The sequence below is a fragment of the Haliotis asinina genome, chromosome 4 (assembly GCF_037392515.1).
Source record: "Haliotis asinina isolate JCU_RB_2024 chromosome 4, JCU_Hal_asi_v2, whole genome shotgun sequence".
NCBI classification, from domain to species: domain Eukaryota; kingdom Metazoa; phylum Mollusca; class Gastropoda; order Lepetellida; family Haliotidae; genus Haliotis; species Haliotis asinina.
In genome coordinates this window covers 36,074,632-36,098,361 of record NC_090283.1, presented here as the reverse complement: position 1 = coordinate 36,098,361, position 23,730 = coordinate 36,074,632, and the positions used below count along the sequence as shown (strand labels likewise).

The following is a 23,730-nucleotide window of genomic DNA, read 5'->3' as shown; positions in this document are numbered from 1 at the left end:
TTGTGTGCCCACCATTAGCATCAATTGTTGCTTGGCATCGGCTTCACATAGACTGGACCAGACTCCGGATGAAGTGCCTGAGAATGAGTTGGTTCGTTTCCCTCAACGCCACAAACAGAGCAGGTAACGTCTTTGGCTGAGTTTCATGCTGTCGCACACGACGATCCAATGCACAAATGTTCAATAGGGTTAAGATCCGTTGACCGTGTGGGCCAATCAAGAACCTGAACGTTGTTCTGGGCAAGGAAATCACTGGTTATTCTTGCTGTATGCGACCGAGCGTTATCATGCTGAAAAATGACGTTATGGCGGTTCATGAAAGGAAGGACACGACGCCTGATGCTGTGATCACGGTGACGTCGAGCTGTCAAGTTCTCCTGGACATGAATGAGATCTGCCCTGCCACTGTATGAGATGACAGCCCAAACGATGACAAGGTCATCACCAAATCTGACAATTTCTTGTACACAATTTGCAGTGTAGCGTTCGTTACGATGTCGATATACATGTGCTCTTGCGTCGTGACATCGCAGCATGTAACATGACTCATCACTGAAGATAATAGTTCTCCACCTTTGCAATGGCCATGGGAGGTGTTGGCGACACCACTGTCTGCGTTGTTGCCGATGTTGCCGTGTAAGGACAGGTCCTCGCAAAGGTCTTCTGGAATGAATACCAGCCTCATGTAAATGGTTCCTCACAGTCTGATCAGAAATTGTTCTGAGTCCCGGCACTACCGATGTTGTGGGGGATGCTGTGCTGAACATGTTCCACAAATGTCGAAGCCGAATAAACCTTTCCTGAGCGGGCGTGGTCACACGGGGTCGACCTGATCGCGTTTTGACCCTTGCTGCTGGTAGTGATGTCAAAGATTTGCTATGGTACTCTGTGACATATTCAGTTGCCTTGCAATCGCAGACTGAGACTCCCCAGCCCCGAAATGACCAATAGCATTGTTGCGCAGAGCCTCAGTAAGTCTAGGCATGACTTTAACACCAAATTTAAGATTGTCAACTGTCGCAAGAGCATTGAAACCCCCTGACTTTTATTGGAAATGATGCATGGAATGTCCGTGCAAAAGGAAACGCAGGAATGTCTTCCCGTACACAAGTTATTGCATGTATTGAGGGAAACAGATTTTGGTGCTTTTTGGCGAGTTGTCTTCAGTGACAATGGATTCAAACTCGGAAATGTTTGCAGACTGCGATAACCATAGATATACTGATTACATAGACACCAATGATTCAACTCCGAAAAGTTACATGGAAATATACTACCTATCCGGGTTTTTTTTCAGTAGTATATATTTTTACCATTACACGAGTCATTAAAGCGTAATTTATGCCATTATAATGTTCTCTGATCCTTTTCATCCTACAACATTTCATTCAATGTTTGAAAGTTCATATGAAAACATGAAAATGGTTTCTGTTCCAGTGTATTTTGTAGTGTGAAATTATGTTCGCTCTTGTAGTGGTCCAACCAATATTGTCATGTCTACAAATGGCCTGTGTTTTAATGCATATCACGATGGATATTATATATGTGCATGCGCACACACGCACGCACGAACTCACACGCACACAAAATATCCGTAATTAGTGAAATTCTCTTTGATTGAACGAGAAATGTCTAATTTGATAAGAATCACTATATTTATAAATCATCTTCCCTCGCTCTCTAAGAGAAGCAAGTCATTATGCGTTTATTTTTGAAAATAATTTTATCTGCACAAAAGAAAGGGTTATCAAAAGTAAGAAACAAACTTCCTACTACTACCATTGCATCAACATTGCCATATTGACCAAGGAATAATGTTAGGTTCAGTTTCTTTTCGATCTGATAATATGCGAGGTTCCTCATTGGTTTAAACATATTTGGATTTATGAAAGTGAATTTCGATTGATGAACAAGCATTACTGCTTATGTTCACACCCCTCTATGCATCAGAATGTACAACATGAAAAGTGGAGGATTCGGCGTCATAGATATCGACTATTGCATAAAGATGATACTTTAAATACGTATAAATACAATTATTCTCTAAGTAGTCATAGGTTAGAGACTTACAGTTGTGTGTGTCTAATAATCCTCATTCACGTATACGTAGAAACACAAAACAAAATGCAATCAAACAAATTCAATACAATGCAACTTTCACGTCCTGTACATACCACACTGTTGTCGAAGCTGCCAGGTGCATTAATCACATCGCTACATGTCGGACAAACCTGCAGCTCAGCTGGTAACTAGATAACTTGCTTTTTTAATAAGAAATGCAAGATTTATGGATGTCCACTTCTTTTAGTGAATAACACGAGGTTTCGGAGCGCATGCTTGCGCCTTCATCAGGTGAAAAGGCACCCGTGAATGGCCACCTCCTCGTGGTGGGTGCTGGGTAACGCTAAAAGCCGTTCACCCCCGTTGTGGACCCGGGGAGATATTTGGTCCACCAACCCGTTCGCAGTGGGGTGCGGCCCGTGTCGGTGGAGGAGGGGATCCTGGTGGCTGAGGGCAATAGGGGCCTGCGATCGTGTTCCTGTTGCCTAATACACCAATTCGGCCACGACTTCAACCAATCGGCTGTTCATGCCAAGCCCTGTGCATGGATTATATTTATATTTATGTCATTGCACAAATTTAATTTGGAACTGTGTTATTTTGAGTCTTGACCTAATTGTTCATCTCAACCTTTTTGATTTCGGAATATGATGTTCTGAACTTGCCTGGAGTCTTATGCCCAGAAGGCGATGGCTCATGGGCCAATCTGGTAGGACATATCTTTTCAAGATATTCTCCTGCTTGAGTATACCCTCCTGGTATCCCTGGTGCCGTCTGTTGGAGGTCCACGGACATAAGGCATCGCCCTTGTTGACAATCCATGGTGGGTGGGGAGCTAGGAGGGTGAACTATATTTAATACAACCATGGCACCCCCTCTCAAAAAATATTTAACGGTAACAAGCATACGCATCAGCCTGCAGAGAATGTAGAGGGACAAAGGTGATTTTAATGGCCTGATGAAAGCATTTGTGATTCACCCATGTGTAGTTCTAGAGTTATTCTGTCAAGCGACAACATGATGCTACATGAAAAAGACCTGAAAATCGCGTCTTCGTCTATTCGAATAATTCATCCAGTTTTTCGAGTGTACTTCTAATTTCAACCTCGCTTGCTATTATGTAGTGTGCGCGAGGTTACAGCTGATCCAAGAGAAAATCATATATATTTTGACACATACCTCTAAGCTGCCTCTGCTACAGTATTCCATCACCAAGGATGACTTGACTGGATCCACCAACAGTCCCACACAAGGATTTAAGTTCTCATGTCGCATATCCCGGAGCTAAGGACACAGAACGTGGATTATTCATGTGTTAATCTAGTTGCATATAGCAATTCAAACTTATTACATGAACTGCGATTAAACTTTGGGTTTGCGCACGGTCATCCAGTCATCTAGCACTTACTACAATTTACTGTTGAACATTATGGTGTTGTCTCGATCACCTTACGTTTTGACATCGATCATATATAGTATTATTGTGTTATTTTTCATCTCCAATCGTAGCAAAATAAATACAGGAGAATGTCATATGATACCACAAAACTTCACCAAAAGAGAACATTAAATAGTCGGAAGAAGTTATCTGTTTTGATAAACAATTACGTCTCTACATATGATGTACAAAGAAACTTGTTATGTTATCAGAATCGGGACAACCATACGAAGACACTACACGGTGACGATAATGTTAATTATAATTTCAGTGTGTCAGCAACGATCGGTGTTTGGTACTTCATGCTCATGGACTAAACTGGTCTCTATTGCCAAACAGCAAGAGAAAGGCAACGTCCATCCAACACCCAGACGAAGAACCTTTAAGCTTTAAACTGTGCGCTCGTACACCCGACTCACAAGCTATAAGCGTTTTACACTTGCTTTCCTCAGATATGACTTCCCAACACTATCGGCAGTCGAAACGGGCCGATACCTCTCGACCATCCTACCTTCCAAACATTGTACACACCAAGTTGAAAACGAACCAAACACGCTTTCCTTTACACAACACCCTTTATGGTGATATTCGTACATTGTACGTTCAGAACATGTTTCAGAATTACCTTCTTTAAAAATAATCATTGCAGTTTTGGATCCATGTGCCTTAAAATGATTATGCGTATGACAATAAAGTATGTATTATGTTACCATATTCATTTAGTATATATGGTATCGTGACATATAGACAAGAAAGTTCAAATAGTACATCATTACCTGTCGAGACCACCCCCACCCCCAAATAAAAATGCCAAACATGAAGCACTCGGCCATTCAATATCCTGTGTACCTCACAGCGTCCACGAAACAAACGCATCTTGTTCTCATGCTACGTATCACCTTCATAACGAAAGTTTCTGGAATTGCATTCCGTTCCTCTACTAGGGCTCTGCGGTGTACTGGGAGATCCACAGGTGCTGGGTGGTGTGTTAACGCACATCGACCGAGTTCATCCAAGGCATGGACAAATGTGTTGAGGTATGGCGTGCATGCTGGCCACGCCATCGACTCTGCACAAAGGTGTTTAAGGACGCAGTAAAGAGAGTCGACCATAAGAGCCATGCATAGCTTGCAGGAATAGACTTACCACAGGCGCCAGAATTTCGTCTCGATGACGCATTACCACGTGCGGTGTAGAAGTACCTGCCCAAACCAACCAACTGACAAATGTGTGGCCACAGATGCATCTGTGATTCACTCTCTACTGCGACGATACATCATCTACCGACCATCATGGAAAGACAAATCGAATATCCGTCCATCTGTGAAGAGCACGTGAGAGCACTGACGTTGATTCATGTTGTCTACTTTATTTCTAATGCGCCTGTAACGTGGTGTGACCTGTAGATCGTTCACCACTGAGTCCGACTGCTCTTAAACGTCGACGGACGGTGCTCAAGGACATTCTTATAGAATATGTTACATAATGCAGAGTTGACCATGTATCGGAAAGTTGTGACTATGGAGCAACCTGGTTGACGTGCAAATTCCACTGGTCATTTGGCTTACAATCTTACTCACACTAATGTGGACAGCAACATGCTGCTGAATGTGACCAGACTTCAAAAAGGTCTATTGCCTGATCCCTTTCAACAAGTGTCAAAATACCTTTCCTTTTGATAGTGCACGGCAGTAAAAAAGCATCCATGCATATGTATTGTCCTCCACATTCCATATTCCATGGATAGAGCGAGTTCCACGTGCAAACCATTGATATGCATTGGACGTTACAAAACGTAATAATGCTATTTCGCCGTTCTGGTGTGCTTGTGCCATACTGTTTTGAAAGTTTGAAACACATTCTACAGTATATATTTCAGTCAAAAAGGGTGATTTTACAACTATTAATAAATAGACTTCTAAGTAGCTTAAACCTTCATTAATGACGCCGAATATATTTTTAACCGCGTGTAAAAGGTGAGATTTAATTACATCGCATTTTGTTGTAAGCTCGATAGGTTACTAAGCTTTATTTTTAGATGGTATTGAGGGTACACATTTTGGCAACAATTATGTGTTAGTCACGGCTTACTTTCATAAAGGTAGCTACGCCCCTGGTAAGGCTGTGAGCTAGTAATCTGGAGTTTTAAACGAGACAAGAAAACTCATATTGTTTTATAAGTTAATATCCTTCAGATATATGTCTCTTTACCAATCTGTACGTCAACTCGTTAAAAACAAAACAATGTATGTCAAGAGAATGGAACTTCAATACATAAGCTTAGGAAACGTAAGGAATGAATAAGTGTCATTAAAGGTGGCAACATGCGTCGCGAAGAAATACACAACAAATTTATTCCCCATTACTCCAGAAACAAATATTACTACCGGGAGGGTGGAATGGAAGACAAAATAGCAAACGCCATGAGGGCACGAATTCAACATGAATGAAAATGTAAAACTATAAAACTTATAAAACTACTGTGATCAAGGGAGGTCAGTAGTGACTAAAGTATTAAAATATATTTTACCATATTACAAATATCAACTGTGAAAGAATATTATGTTGTTGTGTGCTTCGAAAAACAATTACAATCAAACCCTTGCCTCCCTTAAAAGTACCATGATTCGTAACATGATCCAGTATAATGCATTGCACGGAAATGAACGGTAAGTCCAAAGGTTGGAACTGTGATTCAGTCTGCTTCATGATCACATCTGTAATAGATTGTAAATAAATTCATGGGTTTACAATTTCCTTGAACTCTACAACCAACGATACGGCAAATGGAACAGGATATGAAATATAATCGTGTTCAATAAAGAGATCCCCTTTTTGATCTTTAAAAGTTCAAGCAAATTACAAGTCATACAACAATTATTGAGATAAACAGTAATGTTAGGAAGTTGGTATGGAATGACTCCAACAGAGAAGGATGCAGAAATGGGCTAAGACAGTTGGAGTCAAATTACCGAAAGCACAGATGTGTTTACGTGGAAGCGTGAGAGTAACATATTGCATGAACATAAGAAATATATTTGGGAAGTCAAGTGATTCTGCCAGTCCATTCCATTTGGCTTGTTATTCTAAGTAATTTGGATTGAGTGGACTAAGTTGAGAAAAAAGATTAGTCAGATATTGACATGCGGCAACAAATGTTCAGGTACCTGAAACAGAGCTCATGAAAAATACTTTGTAATTTCTTTTGTAGCGCTACAGAATGGTAGATCAATGTACAATGTACACAGGTGATTACAAATAGTTGGAGATAAGAAGGAAGGAAAGCTACAGGAAAAGGCTATGGAGAAGTAATGGGTTTTTAGAAGAGAATTGAAAAAGTTCAGTGATTTGGAACATTTTATGTCAGCTGTGAGTGAATTCCAGAGCATTTGTTGTGGCGTAGGCAAACATCCTCTGAGCACAGGAGACTTAAGGACTATAAGTGGGATCTTAGACATCTTGCAGGGGTGTACAGTGTAAGAGTTCAGATAGATTCTCTGTGACTGACTGTGAAGACATTTATGTACAAGGCACTTGATTTCACACTTTGCTTAAGAGGGAACCAATGTAGTTGAATTTCTGTACTTGCATATAGTTCAACCCAGCGTGGAGGCTACTGCAATAAGTACAAAGTACAACAGATCTTACAGTCTGGCACAGAAAAGAATAAATCATAGGCACAGTCTGTGGCATTGTATAGGCGTACCGAGCTACGATTGAGAAAACGTCAAGTTAAATCATCTGCTGAACTCGACCACTGACAGTGGTGACTGAATCATTGAATGGTAAGCAGTTATGGAAAATGTTTCGACTTTTAAGTGCGAGCGTCGTAGAAGTCAGTTTGACATATCAAGGACCTGGGTTATTAAATGTTACTGAGGCAGTTGTTTGGTATATGCAGACAATATAATAACTGCGTTTTTACTTTTAAAAATAGGCCGCCTCAACGAAGTTTACAATCAAATATGAATCGATAAGACAACAAATATATAGTTACGACCCCTTTCGTAAAGGAAGCATACAAGATACACTCACGAATACCTATTATAAGGTGAGGATTGCCCGTTTTGCATCCATTCTTTTGAGACGAAAGAACAACGGTCAAGCATGTACTGGTTGAGTGTGTTGATTTATCATCACAAGGGATAAGCATTTAAATGTAAAGCCGTGAAGGATCAATTTGCTACTGTAAAGTCCAGACACGAAGGGATTTCAACTTGGATATCAACATTACAAGAGATGAGCTTGCAAAGTATCATTCACATGACTTCAAAAGCTTCTGCAGGAATGAAATCTCACTGCAGACTCCAGACCCTAAGTATACGTATATGTCTAAGTATATGTCTATTTCAACCAGTATAGGATTAGGTGACAGGGTGAGGGAAGTGCCATAACTCTGTAACTAATTAATATACGACACAATCTTTCAAGCTTATTAGGGCTCTCGAACAGCAATAATATTAAGTGAAACGGCTATCAACGGGAACAATTTCCCCAATCTCCTTGACACGTGTATCCAAGGGATTCAGTATGTAGCCATAATTATTACTCCAGTTTTCGAACTCTTTGTATATTGTAACCAGTAAGCTGTATGTACAATAATAATTCTCTAACCTAAATAGATTCTGATACCGTTGAGAAGTGGGAAAAGAATGCCTCAGGGATGGAGAGCTGTTGGTGTGCTTCAGTCTTAAATGCGGCGTGACCTTGCTCCATGGGTGTCCACAGAAGCACAATTTGGAGTTTAAGGCGACTAATGGTTTCAGGAAAAAAAACAATGTTATAGACCGTCCCGTAGTGGCTGCCCACCTACATCTGTCACAATTCTCCCAAACACAAGACCAATGGATTCAATTCATATCCGACACAGGTTGCAACCAGCAATCTATACCATTCCTGGCAAGAGATGAAGAGTCTGTGAGAACGTTGTTTGTGATGTTTTCTGTAATCACCGATTAAGTGTTGACATGCTAATAGCAAAATCTGTGTGCTTTGACACTAGGCATTGTGACACCCTCTTGAAGAAATGTGGTGTCAAAAATCAGTGCACAAATCGTTTGTGTTCACCAATGGCGCCGATACAGTTTTGGAAAACAACGTCGCATTAACGACACCAAGCAATTGAACGAAGCTTGGTGAATGTTGCTAGATGTCCGAACCAACGCTGATAATAATTCCGCTTACGTTAATGACTTATTCCAGGTTTCAAGTAAACCTCGCTCCATTTCATCCCAAGCGAACTCGTTAGCGGACAGGTCCGGAAACAGAAATAGCTCTCCAGGTGAGTACCAAAATGTTCTGTTGATTCTGGAAGTCTTTCACAACATGAGCGACATGTGGACTGACAAGCACGACGTTACGTCTCTGTGGTCTCTGGGCTGCACATAAGACCCATTGGCCTCATTCATTTATCACAGACCTGTCAGATTGCCATTGTCAATGACAATCAAACCGACCATGAGATATAATTTCTCCCCATAGCATAACGTTCCCGCAAGCAAAGAGTCGACCTTGAACAGCTCTTATGGAGGCCGGGTTTGCTCCCTCGGATCTTTTAGTCCTGGAACGGATGGTGTGTAAGCCGAATGTATTTGTCATCGTGACGAGACATCATGCATGGACTGCAGTCTCTCATATGGTCCCATTATATTGCGATAGTGATCATATTTCAATGGACACCAAAATGGCCACTTCATTTTGGCCCATTCCAATCACCAGCATAGGAATGACAGTAGATTTCCTGTCATTCGTGCACTTTAGATTGAAAATTAGCCTCATCCACGACATACATGTTACGTACAGGATGTCAGCTGCCGAATCTGTTTGTTGGCTGCAATGAGATTAAAGTAGTTGCCTCCCTTGAATCGCCTTTGTGGTGTTTTGTCATGTGTGAGTTCCTGAGCAAACGTGTTTCACAAATTCGTAACATGGTGGCAGTGAAGGGGATTCGATGCGGAAATGATTCTGAGGGCGCACTGAGTCTGTTAAAATAACATGTTTTGCAAAACTGCCTGCATGGCTGACACCGAAAGCGGTGACGTTTTTCAGAAAGTTGCGCAATGTATCGTGGATGGCATTAGTTAGACATTTGAACATTTAAAATTTAAACAGTACAAATCAGAAAGAAGGTGAAACCTTTCAAACATTCCATTCACATTTGAGAAGTTTGATTCAAACTTGCAATGTCATTGCTTATTATAATCCATCAATATTGAGAGGCAGGATTGTTTTGGATATTAGAGACACATTAACACAACAGTTGTTTCTTGGGGAAAAGGATCTTACATTTGACAAATGTTTGACTGGTGATTGATTCATTGAATGTTAATTAGTTTTGACACTTACAAATCTGTATCTGAAATTCTCAGTGCTGTTTGCTGGTCGTTGTAGGACAACTTCCAAACCTGATAGAAAACAAGACAAGGTTCTAACGTTTAAGACAAACCTTGATAACAACGTACTGACTATGCTAGGTCGACCTCGAAGACGACAACATGTGACAACGTATATGTTACGAGGAAGAAAGAATGTGCTGTTTGATTCTTATTCTGAAGGTGAATTTGACTGACGGAACTACGTGCCTACATAACTAAACAAAGAAAACTGTATCCTGGATCTGGAGCGGACACGTTCTCAAAAACGAAGATTCACCATTGGACGAATCCTTCCTTATTATCAGAAGAATGTAGAACTATGGATGGAAAATGATGCAAGAAAAATGACAAACCAATAGCTTATGCAAGCAGATCGCTATCTGATTCAGACTGCACATATCAAAAAATGAACTCCTGGCACAAGTGTATGGGCGTGAAAAATTCTGTTGTTATACCCATGGACGGGGACGTGCCGTGACAGCAGTGACTGATCACAAACCTCTTGGTCAAAGGCCCCAACTCGATTACAATGACTTTTTGTTGAGGGCGCAGAAATATGAATGTAAACAACCTAGAAAATGCATTCCCGAGGCTGATGCTTTGCCATGCGCTACTCTGAAAGAACTGCCTACAACAAAGTGTATTGTACTATCAAATTTGGTCACCGTGACCACATCAGATGTGAGACACAAAGGATCAAACACTCTGTCATACGATGATGAAAAGTTGGCAGAACAGCAAATCTGAAGTAAATCTAGCAATAATGCCCAAGTGAGAGGAAAGAGGACTACAACAGTACTACCTACAGTGAAATCCAAACTGAGCGCTCATAACTGCCAAAAGTCACTGATTGAAAAACGCAATTCTGATATGGCTGCTTCTACACAGGACTGTGGTAAATTCTTCCATCGCTGACTTGAGGACAAAATGTGAGAATGCAACCATTGAAATTAGGTGAGAAGGAATGGAAATAGACACAACAATTCCAGAATAACTTGAAGTCGAAATTATCAAGCTCAAGGTGAAGATGGTACTCAATGTCAATGAAATAGACACCGTGTCACACCCCGTGAGTCTCCAATAAGACTACTATCCTCTAAAACCAAGTGTCCTGAAAATCAGACCAAGAACAATGACAACACTTCTGTCACACCAGTTGATTCCAAAAACTGTGTCGTTTTTGGATAAGCAGATAAGGAAGGATGGTAAGACTTGTCGACAAAATGAATCTGTGAATAAATATATCTTTGGGAAAATTACATGTTTACTATCTCAAAAGAATGTGTCATGTGTAAGCTGAGGATTAATAAGTGGACTCAAACATATTCACTGGTGAATGACTTACCTCTGTTGTACTTTATGTTTTTAAGATTCTCTTTTGAAGCTGTGCTTAATATATATTGTTGATTAATAAGATATGACATGATGGCTGTCACTTGCCCACTCTGTAGGCTGCCATGAGTATATGGGAGTTGTCTCCCTTGAATCACACTCCGGTGTTTTGTCACGTTAGAGCTTCTGAGTAAACTTGTGTCATAAATACCTATCAGTTCTGAGGCGAGAGAATAGTCAACGGTTCTTCAATTGTCAATATCAGCGGGGTGATCTGGCGTCAAAAGTAGGTAAGTTCAACGTGCACAAAGTGCACGTGCGATACGTGACATCAAATTTCATGTAAAATGCTTTTGGGGAGACGTAAAGCTGGAACTTTCTTCTCTTTATGTCATGAGTATATGCCAAACATTGCTCTGTTCGACTACACCTGATTTGTCCCACTAACGCGATATTTGGTCTAATCATTTGGCTTTTGTTTTATTTTTGTTACAGGCGGCCTGGTGTTAATTGTAATAGAGAACAGGTTATCTAGTTCTACATGCACGAAGCTAATAGAGTCATCCTCCTTTGTACACTCAAATTACTTTTGCTGTGAGCCTTTCACTCGCCCTTGTACTTTTCAAGGTATCCTCAGGTAGTTAGCCACACGGTGAGGTAACTTTTTATTTATATTCGTTTCTGTGAATTTTGTTGTCGATATGGTGTTCAGTGCAATTTATCATACAAATTATAGGGTTCTCGATAGATAACGACAATGGATATGTACGGTATCCGCAGGAATCATATACGAATATCGAACATTTATTTGTGCATTTGTTGTTCAAAGAGTTAATTGAACGTTTCTAGCGTTCCACGCGAGTTTGCTGGGACGTCTATGGTTATTCTTCAAACGTAAGCTAACATTTGTTGACAACAAGACGTGTTTTAACATAAACACTTACTGGGAACTAGATGACTTATCGCTTTCTGCTTAGTGATCAGGAGAGAGCATGTCACCGGGCTTGTGACATCACGTATTACTAGTGACGTCAAAGATATGTGGGCTTATCTCATGACGTTTAGTTTCATGATCTGTGGCAAATGAAATCGCATCTATTTAAATTATAAAGCAAAAAAGACATTGTATGATAAATATTTTATCATACTAGCCTATACATATACGCACGTCCACTTAATCGCCAGAAAAATATCCTTGTGGGGTTCATGATCACTATCACTCCTTGCAGTTTTGCCCTCCTCGTTAAAACCGTTAACATACATGCATAAAATTGCAGGATCACCCACTGGAACACCTCATTTTTCGGAAGAAATTCAATCATATGTGGCGTCACCATTGCATTCTTGACACAGTCTTTAGTATCTACAAAGGATTTGTCGTCCACGTGGGCAAAATGCGCGCATAACTTAGTAAGAGAGTCACTTTTGTAAAGTTTGCCAATATATTTTCAAAAGTGACTTCAGTATCAATAACGTTCTGTGATCAAAAGCAAAATGCATTGGCGTTGTTGAAAAAGGACACGATTCTCACAGGTGCAAACTCTCGTAATACCCTAATATTATGTGTATAAATGTACACATAAATGTACGCAGGGAAGGCAAGTATACTAGTTTTGCTCAAGCTCATTCTTTTTTTTTCTTCTTCTTCTTCTTCTTTTTTTTTTTTTTTTTTTGAGGTTTAAATAGGATTAAACGTTTTGAAAGAAACCTGAAATTTGTGCAGAAGTTGGCTAGTAAGGCCGTTTCTTTTGAGAACAGAGTCCCGTCACAATGTTATATCTGGTGTTGATAGAGTAGAGGATTACATGGATGATATCATCAGTTACGACATGGAGTGGGGAGGCCATCTGAAAAGAACTTGTGCTTTCTTCAAAAGACTGTCTGAACCAAAATTGACTGTGAATCGCGCCAAGTGTGAATTTGGAAAGGCACAAGTTTTTAGGCCACATTGTAGGCCACGGCCAGGTACAGCCAGTTCATGCTAAGGTTGAAGCTATTTTACATTATCCAGTACCTCAGTCTAAGGCTAACTTATGAGATTCTTGGGTATGGCAGGCTATTATAGAAAGTTTTGTCAAAATGTCTCATATGTTTAAGGTAACGCTTTAGAGTATCCTCCCTTTAGTGTGTTTTCACTTTGTAAACACGAGCCAATCGCGAAGGTCTCATACGTTGCTGGAATGCTCAAGAATCAGTGACTGTGTATGTATAAGGCTAGTTCTTGTGTTGTTGACAACACACACACACGGGCAAACACACGGAGTTATACATGTAATCTGTTTACATCGAAGAACAATTTGTCCACTAACTTTGGAAACCAGCTGCAAACCTTATGCACATGAATTGCACTAGGGTCATCTATCAAATTACTACAAACATGTGCTAATATCGTGCATGTGAATAGCTGCGTTTTTGTGGAACGTTTTGTTTAGAATTCGCCAGTTTTCACCCAGTTTTATCATTTATTGAACTCATGACACACTTTTTTCAACGTACAAATATACTTTAGTGTAAACAGTATCTTCAAACAGTATGGAACATTTGGTAAAATCTAGTTTAGAACATTTGACTCGAGTCTAAACTTTTGATGGGTAGGACCTTAAATAGAAAAACACACTCTTCAAGGCTGAAATATTATGTTTAATGACGGTGTTAAGACTTTCTCATAGACAAGGATTTTATTGTCCAGCGAACATTTACAGAGTGATGACACACTGTGAAGAGAACGAGAGTGTACCAAATACGAAAACACCACGCTGTCTTGTAATGGTACGCCTTTCCCGAGGACGAAATTCTCATGTTAGGGAATGTAAAAGTATGTGACCTGTGATTACAGAATCTGTCTCGGAAACACGTTGTCTTAGGTTTGACACCCCGTAGTTACACATATCTAGAGACATTCGTCACACGAACACCTTCACATTAATTTTGTATGGTGTGTTGTAAAATAACGTTGAATGGTTTATAATAAAACAGCATGTCGCTGTGCATTAATTTTTCTTTTCATTTTAAGCAGTTCATGCATTCATTACGATGTATCTACAGATAAAAACAACGATGCTACCACATATCAATCCCATCAATCAGTCACTGAATTATTTTTCCATTATGCCATAGTCTGCTAATTTGACATCTGTGTTGCTTCACAAACAACCCCTTCAGCAACCCGTTTTAATCACAAAGAAAGTGGTCGTCATTGTTGTATATGACGATGTATTCTGTAAGCAGCAATATCAAAGTCTCGACCTGAATCAGGGTGATAGAGATTGCCCTGCATCCAATCGTCCAACCTCATTGTTTTACGTAATGCTTCATTTCGAGTTCGAGAACAGTTGCTAACATGTTTTGATTGTTGCGTTTGTCTTATGAATTTGTGTTTTACATGTATCGTTATGATAGTGGATGTCATTAACAACATGCCTCAACAATTGGTTTATGTGCTTATGTCTTTCTTCTGAGAGCGTGAGTCTTTAACGTCACTTTTGGCAGTATTCCAGTTATGTCAGGGTATGTTAGTGTGGGGTCATTCAAGCCTGAACTGATACAGGACGCTTACAAATTCGGTGTCGTGTTGATAACTTACAAACGCAAACGGGGAGAAGCCAAGTCTCGAAACCCACAAATCCGGGTTTCTAACGCGTTAAATGAGCGTAACACTGTGTAGAGGATCTCAGAGCCTTTTTCGACAGGGCACCAGGTACCCGTTGTCCCCTTTCATATGCTCTTAAAAAGTATGGGTTAAAGAACTTTCAACTTGAATAGGAAGTGTAAATGTTAACAAACGTTTCAAGGACATACATCATATGAACGCTCCACCATTTCCCTCTATTACCACCCCTAAACACAACGCATGATAAGCACGTGTACAACACAGTAGCCCCACACGTGCATGGGGTCCCATTCTTGATTTTGACGTGCCATGCCATACACATCAAAAGCGACTACATTCCAAATAGCTATGGTAGTAAGGAAGTGCAAATGGTGATGCACTCTCAAAACATTCAATATTATCATATCAACATTGATTGACTCCAATAAATCTCCTAAATATTTTCAATCGTAAATTTAAGAACAAAAATAAATATCCCCTACTTTTTAAGAGTATATGTCTGTCAATATAGCATATGCGTTGTTGGCTATTATATGCGATATTCTGTTTCAAATGAGATAGTTACTTACAATTCTGACGTGAGTCATAATCTTGCTCTTGACTTCAAAACCTTTAATACGTAAGTCCTTTACATGCACCAGATCACCCTGTGGATGTGCAAGAGTCATCTTGTACTTCACATGTTATTCATAGCTGCAAAGCTTCCTACAGTGAGTGGGTGAGTGAGTGAGTTAATATTTAACGTCACCTCGGCAATATTGCAGCCATTTCGTGACGTGAACATTTTCAATGAACAGGACTATATGTATATTATAAAAACATGTCAACAACTAGATCATCACAATTTGAAATAAAACTAGCGTGGAACGTAAAAACTAATATCACTATTTAGACGATGCAATATAAAAACAGGCTATAGATCGCCAACAACCGAAGGTAGCTTCCTGCATGGACCCTAGTTGGATTTACACCACCCCTTCAACTGTTGGCGATTGTAAGAAATGCTAGCCACAATTAAAAGACAGGAATACTACGTCTAAAAATCCTGGTAAGTTCAAATTTACTTCAAATGTTTTGGGACTTATGTATCAGGGGGACAATAATTTTACAGTACTTTAACCCCTCAACCCCCCACCCACCCCCGACCCGTCGAGTATACAGCCACTAACAATCTTAGTTCAAACTTCCAATCATAAAATATATATCTATTTACAAATCACTTAACAAATCTAATTCTTTTAAAATGCAGTAATTAAAGCTTCCTACAGTGAAATGCAACGCAAATATTACGCGAGTAATAACAAAATAAAAAATAAATCAAATTTAACAGGTCTGTATGATGTGTTTGTATGTCGTTGGGAGAACAAATGGACCATACAGACCATATTACGCACTCACGTTGTATCTTGCAGTCTCCGTGTAGTCACTCAGCTCGTTTATGCTGACAGTTGACCTATTGGGCTCAGATGCTTTTACTAAATCAGGTTTGTCAAACATTGTGCTCTTCATCATCTGCAAAACAAAGACTTTCACCCAATATATGTAAGAAGATCGATTTCTCTTAACATACATTTCCCTCATAGACAATTGATAGTGAAGGTTCGTGTATATAAATTCTGGGCATATCTGTCAGTGTGAAATGATGTATTATCTTCTATTGATGTATATTCATTACTGCACGTCACAGCTGCCAGCAGTATCGGAAGAACCCAATCACTACCCGCTGTCTTGGGAACAAATTCTAAATTAGGAAATAATATAGTATGTGGAACAGAGTAATAGTGATAAATCAGGGCGCGTATCTTTAAAGAAGCCTATACGTAAATCATGAATTATGGTTTGTCTCATCCGTAGGAACAGTATTGTAACCGTCGTAATGACAGAAATAGAGTTGTTTATGGTTTACTTAGTATATGACATTTTATTAATAGTCACACATTTTTTGTGTGTAAGTTTTCATATACTGACTACTTACCTTATTAACAATATATTTATGCATGACTGGTTCCATACGTGTTGTAATGGCTATCAAAGCAGGCCAATTGGCCTCCTGAAAAATAAACCGAGGAAAATTGCCCAACGCGTGCCTGTAGGGTGGTGTCACGGTAGTTCACTTCCGCGAATAACAGTTGCAATTGCTTTGCTTGTCACAGTATTCTTTCCCAGCACCATTACTAAGTCACCCCTGAAATGATGTTTCCTTCTGAGGTTAACTTCATGAACATGCTCATTCCATCTGAGCCACAGTCTGTGTCTGGTCGTGGTCGAAAGTGAACCTTGATTGGTCCGAACACGTCTTGTGTACCAGTCGTTGCCCTTCGTGGACCAAACGACATCTGTCATCAGCGCTATTTCTCTGTCGAGTTCCTCATTCCACCATGCAGATCTCACGTAGCCCTTAATGGCGTAACTGACGTCATATTGCAACAATATCAGAACACACTGACACCTTTCAATGTATCTTTCGAATTTTACCCAAACAAGGCCCACATGCATATCTCTAAAACGAATGCACTTTGCCCTAAATTCATAACTGTAAATGAATGTAGTCATTTTATAAAAACACATAGAATCTACAATCTTTCAACTTGATTCACAACTATATCATACTGAAATGGAGTATCCACGGCTATATTATTATTTAATCAATTAAACTGTATTCGTGTGAGATTGTGCTGATCTTACACTAACAAAGCTATGGTCAACAACATCTGGAAGAGGTTTGATTGCAAAAAAGAATGCTACGTTGATAATAGACATGTATATCTTCTATGAAAATAGGTGTGGAGGAAACTTATACGAAAATTGTTACTGTCAGAGTGAGGTTTCAGTGACAACACGATGTGTCAGCTTGGTCTGGTAGACAAGCCCAAGGCGCTTCACATATTTCACGCTGATCTCCTCAATATTCATTTTATGTTTTTACGAATGCTTAAAAGCGATATGTATTTGGACAATTTCAAAGTAAATAGAGAGCACAGAAAAGCAAAGAGGAATAGAAGAGTGTCATAATGTTTAATATGATGGCAAACGTAACACACCGCGACATACAGACAATACATTCGCATAGCACTAGCATACATCGGTTGTATAGACCAACCCCCTTAACCTCTCTCCACAGTGAAAATGAAAACACGAAGCACTCGGTCATTCAGTATCTTGTGTACCCTTGTGCTCATGTTCTTATTACGTTCTTAAAGAAAGGATGGGAATCGCATTCCGTGCCCCTATAAGAGGTCTGCGCAGTCCTGGGAGCTCCACTTGTGGTGGGTGACGCTGGCCCCTCCAACCGCTCTACACACTGCTGTCCAAGGCATTTCGCGACCATCCTGTCCCGTTGAGACCATGACTTGTCTTCTTGCAGTAAAGAGGGTCGACCATAATATTAAGCCATGCATTTCTTGCAGGAATGCAACAGGAGTCAGAATTTCTTCCCGATAACGCTGTTCGATAAGCTTTCCGTCCACCAATACCTGATTTGTTCTCAAATGCGACGACAAACCATCTGCCGACCATCAAGGAAAGAGAAGGTTCAAGGTTCACCTGTGATGAGCACACAAGACCATTGACATTGATTCCACGATTTCAAACTCGTCGGTCTGTATCGTGGTATTGGTTGTGGACGAACTGAAGGAGCCGAGTCTTTCGTTGACGAAATATGTCACCTGGAAGTGTTCTGGCTGAACATCTGCTGCGTAAAGAAATCTGTTACATTGTAAGTTGTTCACTGGTCACGAGGGGGGCGTGGGTAGAGGTACCCACGATGTTTGTTTATGTTACAGTTGTCAAACTGCGATTCCTAACAGGTACCTGACCAGTGAACGACAGCGAAAAAGCATCCATGCATGTGTGTTGTCCTCCACTTTCCATGGATACAACGACTTGTAGCGACTACACATGCAAATCTCTGACATTAAGTGGGGTATTTCCATATTGACAATTTGTAATACAATGGATCTGACATTATGGAAGAAATTAGAAAGAGCTGCTACTGTGGTGTCTCTCTTCATCGACTATGTCTTGTTTATGAGACATTAAGTAAGCCATAAAGTTATCATGAATCGTCTGGAAGAGGTGGGAATCAAAAGAATAGTATGTGTCTCTATACTGAGGTGTTTGAATCAACAACGCATATGAGATGAAACAACACCGTACAGGCAGGGGTTATGAGAAAATAACAGCATCAATAACTATTTCTGCTCCGACAGCTCAACAGATTATGTGAAGTGTGACGGCGCGGGGAGCCATATACTATACACTGATGATCTTTCCTAGTGGTGGCTCAAGGAAATTTCACAACAAATCGGTACAAAGGCCACATTCTTCCCATAATAACCATTATGAACAGCACGTCCATTCTGAAACCGATGGAGCATCGGTGGAATGAACTCGATAAACATTCACGTCAACTTCAACATACACTGCAGACAAATAATTGCGCTGCGTGTCGTAGCAAGAATGGACTAGACGTCCACAGGAAAGGATAATTATTCGGTCTGTAACAAGGCGGTGCTGACAAGTGATATCAGCAAACCTTGGTCACATCAGGTTCTGAATTGGAGCGACACTTTCCGGGGTGTGACATGACTTCCAGTATTCTCATTTTGTCTACATAACAGCCATCACCATATCTTGAGGTTATAGCAATGTATCAATCTGTTTCTAAGACATATGCACAATTAATTGATCACGGCAATCGGAAAGAAAATCATGACTCCACAAACAGCTACGGAATCAGTGTTAAACGTTTACATTATATACACTGTTGTGATGAATGCAGTTTTAATTTACTCGAACAATACACGGGGTAGTTTTTAACGTGTTGCTTCTAAATTATTTTAAGCATTATGTTGATTTCTTTCAGAGTTTTCGCTGAAATGTACTTCTCGATATTTATCGATAATCGATTAAGTTAGCATTTTTCAATCTCGATGATCTGTATCGCCAGCCGCCCCTAGACTTAACAACTGCTGTACAACTTTAGCAAAGTGTGCTATGGCCGTCCTAGCCGCCATATGACAAATCTCGTGCCATACCTCGCAATATTCACTTTACAATCATTGCTGCAGCTGTTATAACCTAGTTAATAACGACCCCATGCCCCAAACGACCCCGCCTCAATGATTATAGCGTGATGTAACGTTCACCTTTCGACAGTAGACACAGTCATATCCTGCCTTCAGCTCATTCAAGAAGGGCATATGACTCACCAGGGAAGGGAACGCTTCTCCACTCACGTGCTCCCCATTACAAATATTGCCTGCACCATGCTCTGGTGATGGAATTGTTCATCCAACAGGGCAACTTGAAGGGATGCAGTAAACATGTAGACTTCTCGCAGATACACTTCTGAATCGGCGAGAAACGTCACGCTGCGGGGTACCAGACTGACGCAGTGTTCCTGACACACACCATGTCAACTTGTTCAAGAATCAGTTAATGAAGAACACATGCACTTCTTCAGAGTGCATTCACTGAACGTGGTAAGGTTCAGATTGTCTTGCCTGTTAAAGAGAACATTGCTGGCCATTTTTCTCGAATATGTCATGCTTCTTGTAACCGTTTGGTTCCGTTTCTTCTATGATTTAAACACACTCTTTCTGCGGTTAAAGTCCAAAATCTCATGTCAGAATCTCATGTCAGAATCTCATCCAATTCACTTGTCAGAATAACTGTCGTCTGTCTCTGTGTAATTGTTCAAAACTATTTTGTTTCTTATTTTAAAACCGTATATACTGAAACACCGTTTCAACCTCTAAACACAATGATAAGTATCAAATTATAAATTCCCTAATCCTGCGGTTAACACTAGTTATCTTATTATTTGTTTTCTTTGGTGTTCAGTACCGCACGAAGCAATAATTCGTTAAAATGACGTCGACTCTGAACTCCCGATCCACTTAGTCACTTCCAAAAGCAAAGAAACATATCCAGTGTAAAGTACTATAATACATGTTAATAGCACGGGGTATAGCCAGTACAGCATACTTACTCGGGATCCTTTGCCTTTGTCTTTCTTCAAAAGGAATGTCAGATCAGATGAGTTCAGGAGAAGCTTGTGGGGACCTTTCGTCAACTCCTTTCTGGCCCAATAGCGCCTAGAACACAAAACAGTGGCATTATCAAAGTGACTCTCGATATGCTGAACTACATTAGAAACGCACCATCCTCTAATCATTGAATACGAAATCTCAAACTATGTTTGAAGACATCAGACTACGACAGATATTCATGATGCACACCGAGAAGCACGTGCATCCATGTGTGATCACGTGACCCACCATATGCCTATGCTGGAATATCACCCTCTCAACTGCAAATCGCGTGCAAATGCATAAAACAGGGTGGTTCCACAACCCTCTTACAGATAATTCAGTTGTGTACAAGAATCACGCTGAAAGTCTTAGCATCACTAACCTGTTGGCTTTACATGTTTATTAGAAACAGCTGTTTGGTTTCTTGGTGTGTCTACAGATTAAGTGGCTAGAAGGTGTAATTGTCACAATTCAATAAACGTCACAGTTATCACAGCACAACACGTAATCGGCCATGCCTGGGGCAACTGTGTGTCACGACTCTGACCAGAGATCGTCCTCACTCATTGATGGAACAGACTCTACCACTCGCGGAAAAGGGGGTACCATCAAACGGCAATTACGTCAGTTAGGGCTGTGAGTGGAGAAGGTATCGCAATTTACTTAGTTCAGCAGCTGGACAGCTGAGGTGGTGTGTTTAGTTTTACCCCATACTAAGCAATATTCCAACTATATGGCGACGGTCTGTGAATAATCGATTCTAAGCAATCCAGTGATCAACAGCATGATCATCGATCTACATATTTTGGAACCGACGACATGTGTCAGCGGTTCCCAAATGTGTGGACGACTCAGTCCCGTTTGGGTTACTGAAGATAAATTCGTACTCGCATCTTCACCCGTTTATGATTTTTGAGAGGAACAGAATGAATTTAGAATGAATTTAGAATCTATCGTGGTCGAGTAACAGCTTAGTGGATGTACTGTGAACAGTAGTCATTCCACATACAGATCAACACTTTCACGACCCCATACTGCTAGACACAGCGTAAAATTTCTCCAGTTGAACAATATTGACTGAGCAGATGCGCGTTCGACCGAAACGTGTTATGATTCACCATCATAGTTTTCAATGATTTAGCATATATTCCAAAAGGAAAGATTATGATGACAGGATATAAAACTGTAACAATAATTATACGAAAATTGTATTAAATGTAAAACCCATGTCATGTCTTGTTTTGGACAAGTCTTACTTGTTTTGTCTAGAAAACAAAACACAAACCGAACAAGATAATTCCTATAAATGTGTATGTATATACATTTAACATAATGTATAACTCATTTTCATTAAACAACTGACGATTGTATACAAGTGTAATTGTTGCTGCAATCCCAAATTTTCGTTCTCACTAGTACAACTGTAGAAGAATAATGAACGCAACCGCCATGTTCCATTTGCCAAAATGCTACCAAAACTATGTGTACGCGTTTCGCAAAACTGTGATTATTGTCCAATGCGCGAACACTTCTCGTACAGAGGATACGAAAGGTGCTTGTCGTGAAGACTGAACAATAACATGCGAGTAATTCACCCATGCAATCGGATGTTGACGGTGACGTCATCAGCAGGCACAAAACTGGGTCATCGCGTGAGCAGAGTCACAGTAACAAGACGACTTCGTACTGCTGGCATATGGGCGTACCGACCGCTGCGTGGAATCTCCTTTACCTTCCACCATCGTAGGAACCGTCTGCAATGGTCACCACTACATCGCTATTTATTGTTATAATGTCATTTGGTTGATAACACTCGTCTTGTGGTCTGCTTTAACGTAGGTTCTCTATTATATTAAAAGGTTTTGTTATTTTTACCTTTTTGGAAGGAACGCAAGCTGTGTACTTTCCTTTGCTTGTCAGATTATTATCAGTTTTACTACAAGGTTGAAATGAATCCTTGTTTATTAACCTATTCAAATGAAACTGCAATATTGGCCTCAGAGCATTAAATATTGTTCAAGACAAGAAAGTACATGATGAAGTTACGGATACGTGTGATCTTCTAACACGAGTGTAAAGATAACACAGTGCCATTTAGAAAGTGATCAAATGTAACATATGTCATATTTGTCACTCTTTTTTTATTGAGTCCCATTCGGGATTCGACCCATTACCCTTAGAGTCAGCCATCTAATCGCAAGCTTATATTACTTGTGTTAAGGTTTAAAATTCCATACTGAATTTATTTACTGGTACTGTAAGTCCCCATGGTCCCTAGTATGGTGATCTACCTTCTGTTGTTGGCAATCTATAGCCTGTTTTTATATAGTATTGTCCGAATAGTGATATTATTTTTAACTTTCCACGTTAGTTTTAATTGAAATTGTGACATTCTAGTTGTTTTACTGTCCTTCGTCGACAGGGTTTACAATATACATATAGCCCTTCTCATTGTTTATTGTTCTCGTCACGATATGGCTGAAATATTGCCGATGTGACCTTAAATATTAACTCACTCACTCACAATGGTTTTCATTGTAAGTCACAGAAGAAACCGGAAATGGCACGAATGTCGTTTTGCGTGAATTGCAGCACGGAAGCTTTGGCAATTTCTTATGATTTATCAAATCAATGTATGGTGGCATTTTTGAATTTCCTATTTTTTGCAAAGATGTTTTTCCATGCATATTGAGTCACTGGAAGCAAAGAATAGATGGTTACATGTCGGAAGATTTCAGAAAAATTCTATGTAGTGTAAATGCGGACTTTTAGAAACAGCGTTCGTTTCTACACCAAACATGTTTCGTTTTATTTTATCTAGACAGTTGGTATTAGTGACAAAGACCCTTTGTGGTTTGATTCGAAAATGTATGTGAAATA

At 40.0% G+C, this 23,730-nt stretch overlaps 1 protein-coding gene across 1 annotated transcript in view; it reads right to left on the bottom strand.

Moving 5' to 3' along the window:
* LOC137280914 (retinal guanylyl cyclase 2-like) overlaps positions 1–23,730 on the bottom strand; it is a 261,889-nt gene that overhangs the window by 156,156 nt on the left and 82,003 nt on the right. The window contains exons 4-7 of the mRNA XM_067812100.1: positions 20,808–20,913; positions 16,214–16,327; positions 15,385–15,462; positions 3,241–3,345 (exon numbers count right to left, since the gene is read on the bottom strand). Of these exons, the coding sequence (XP_067668201.1) occupies positions 3,241–3,345; positions 15,385–15,462; positions 16,214–16,327; positions 20,808–20,913 (403 nt within the window). The remainder of the gene's footprint in view (positions 1–3,240; positions 3,346–15,384; positions 15,463–16,213; positions 16,328–20,807; positions 20,914–23,730) is intronic.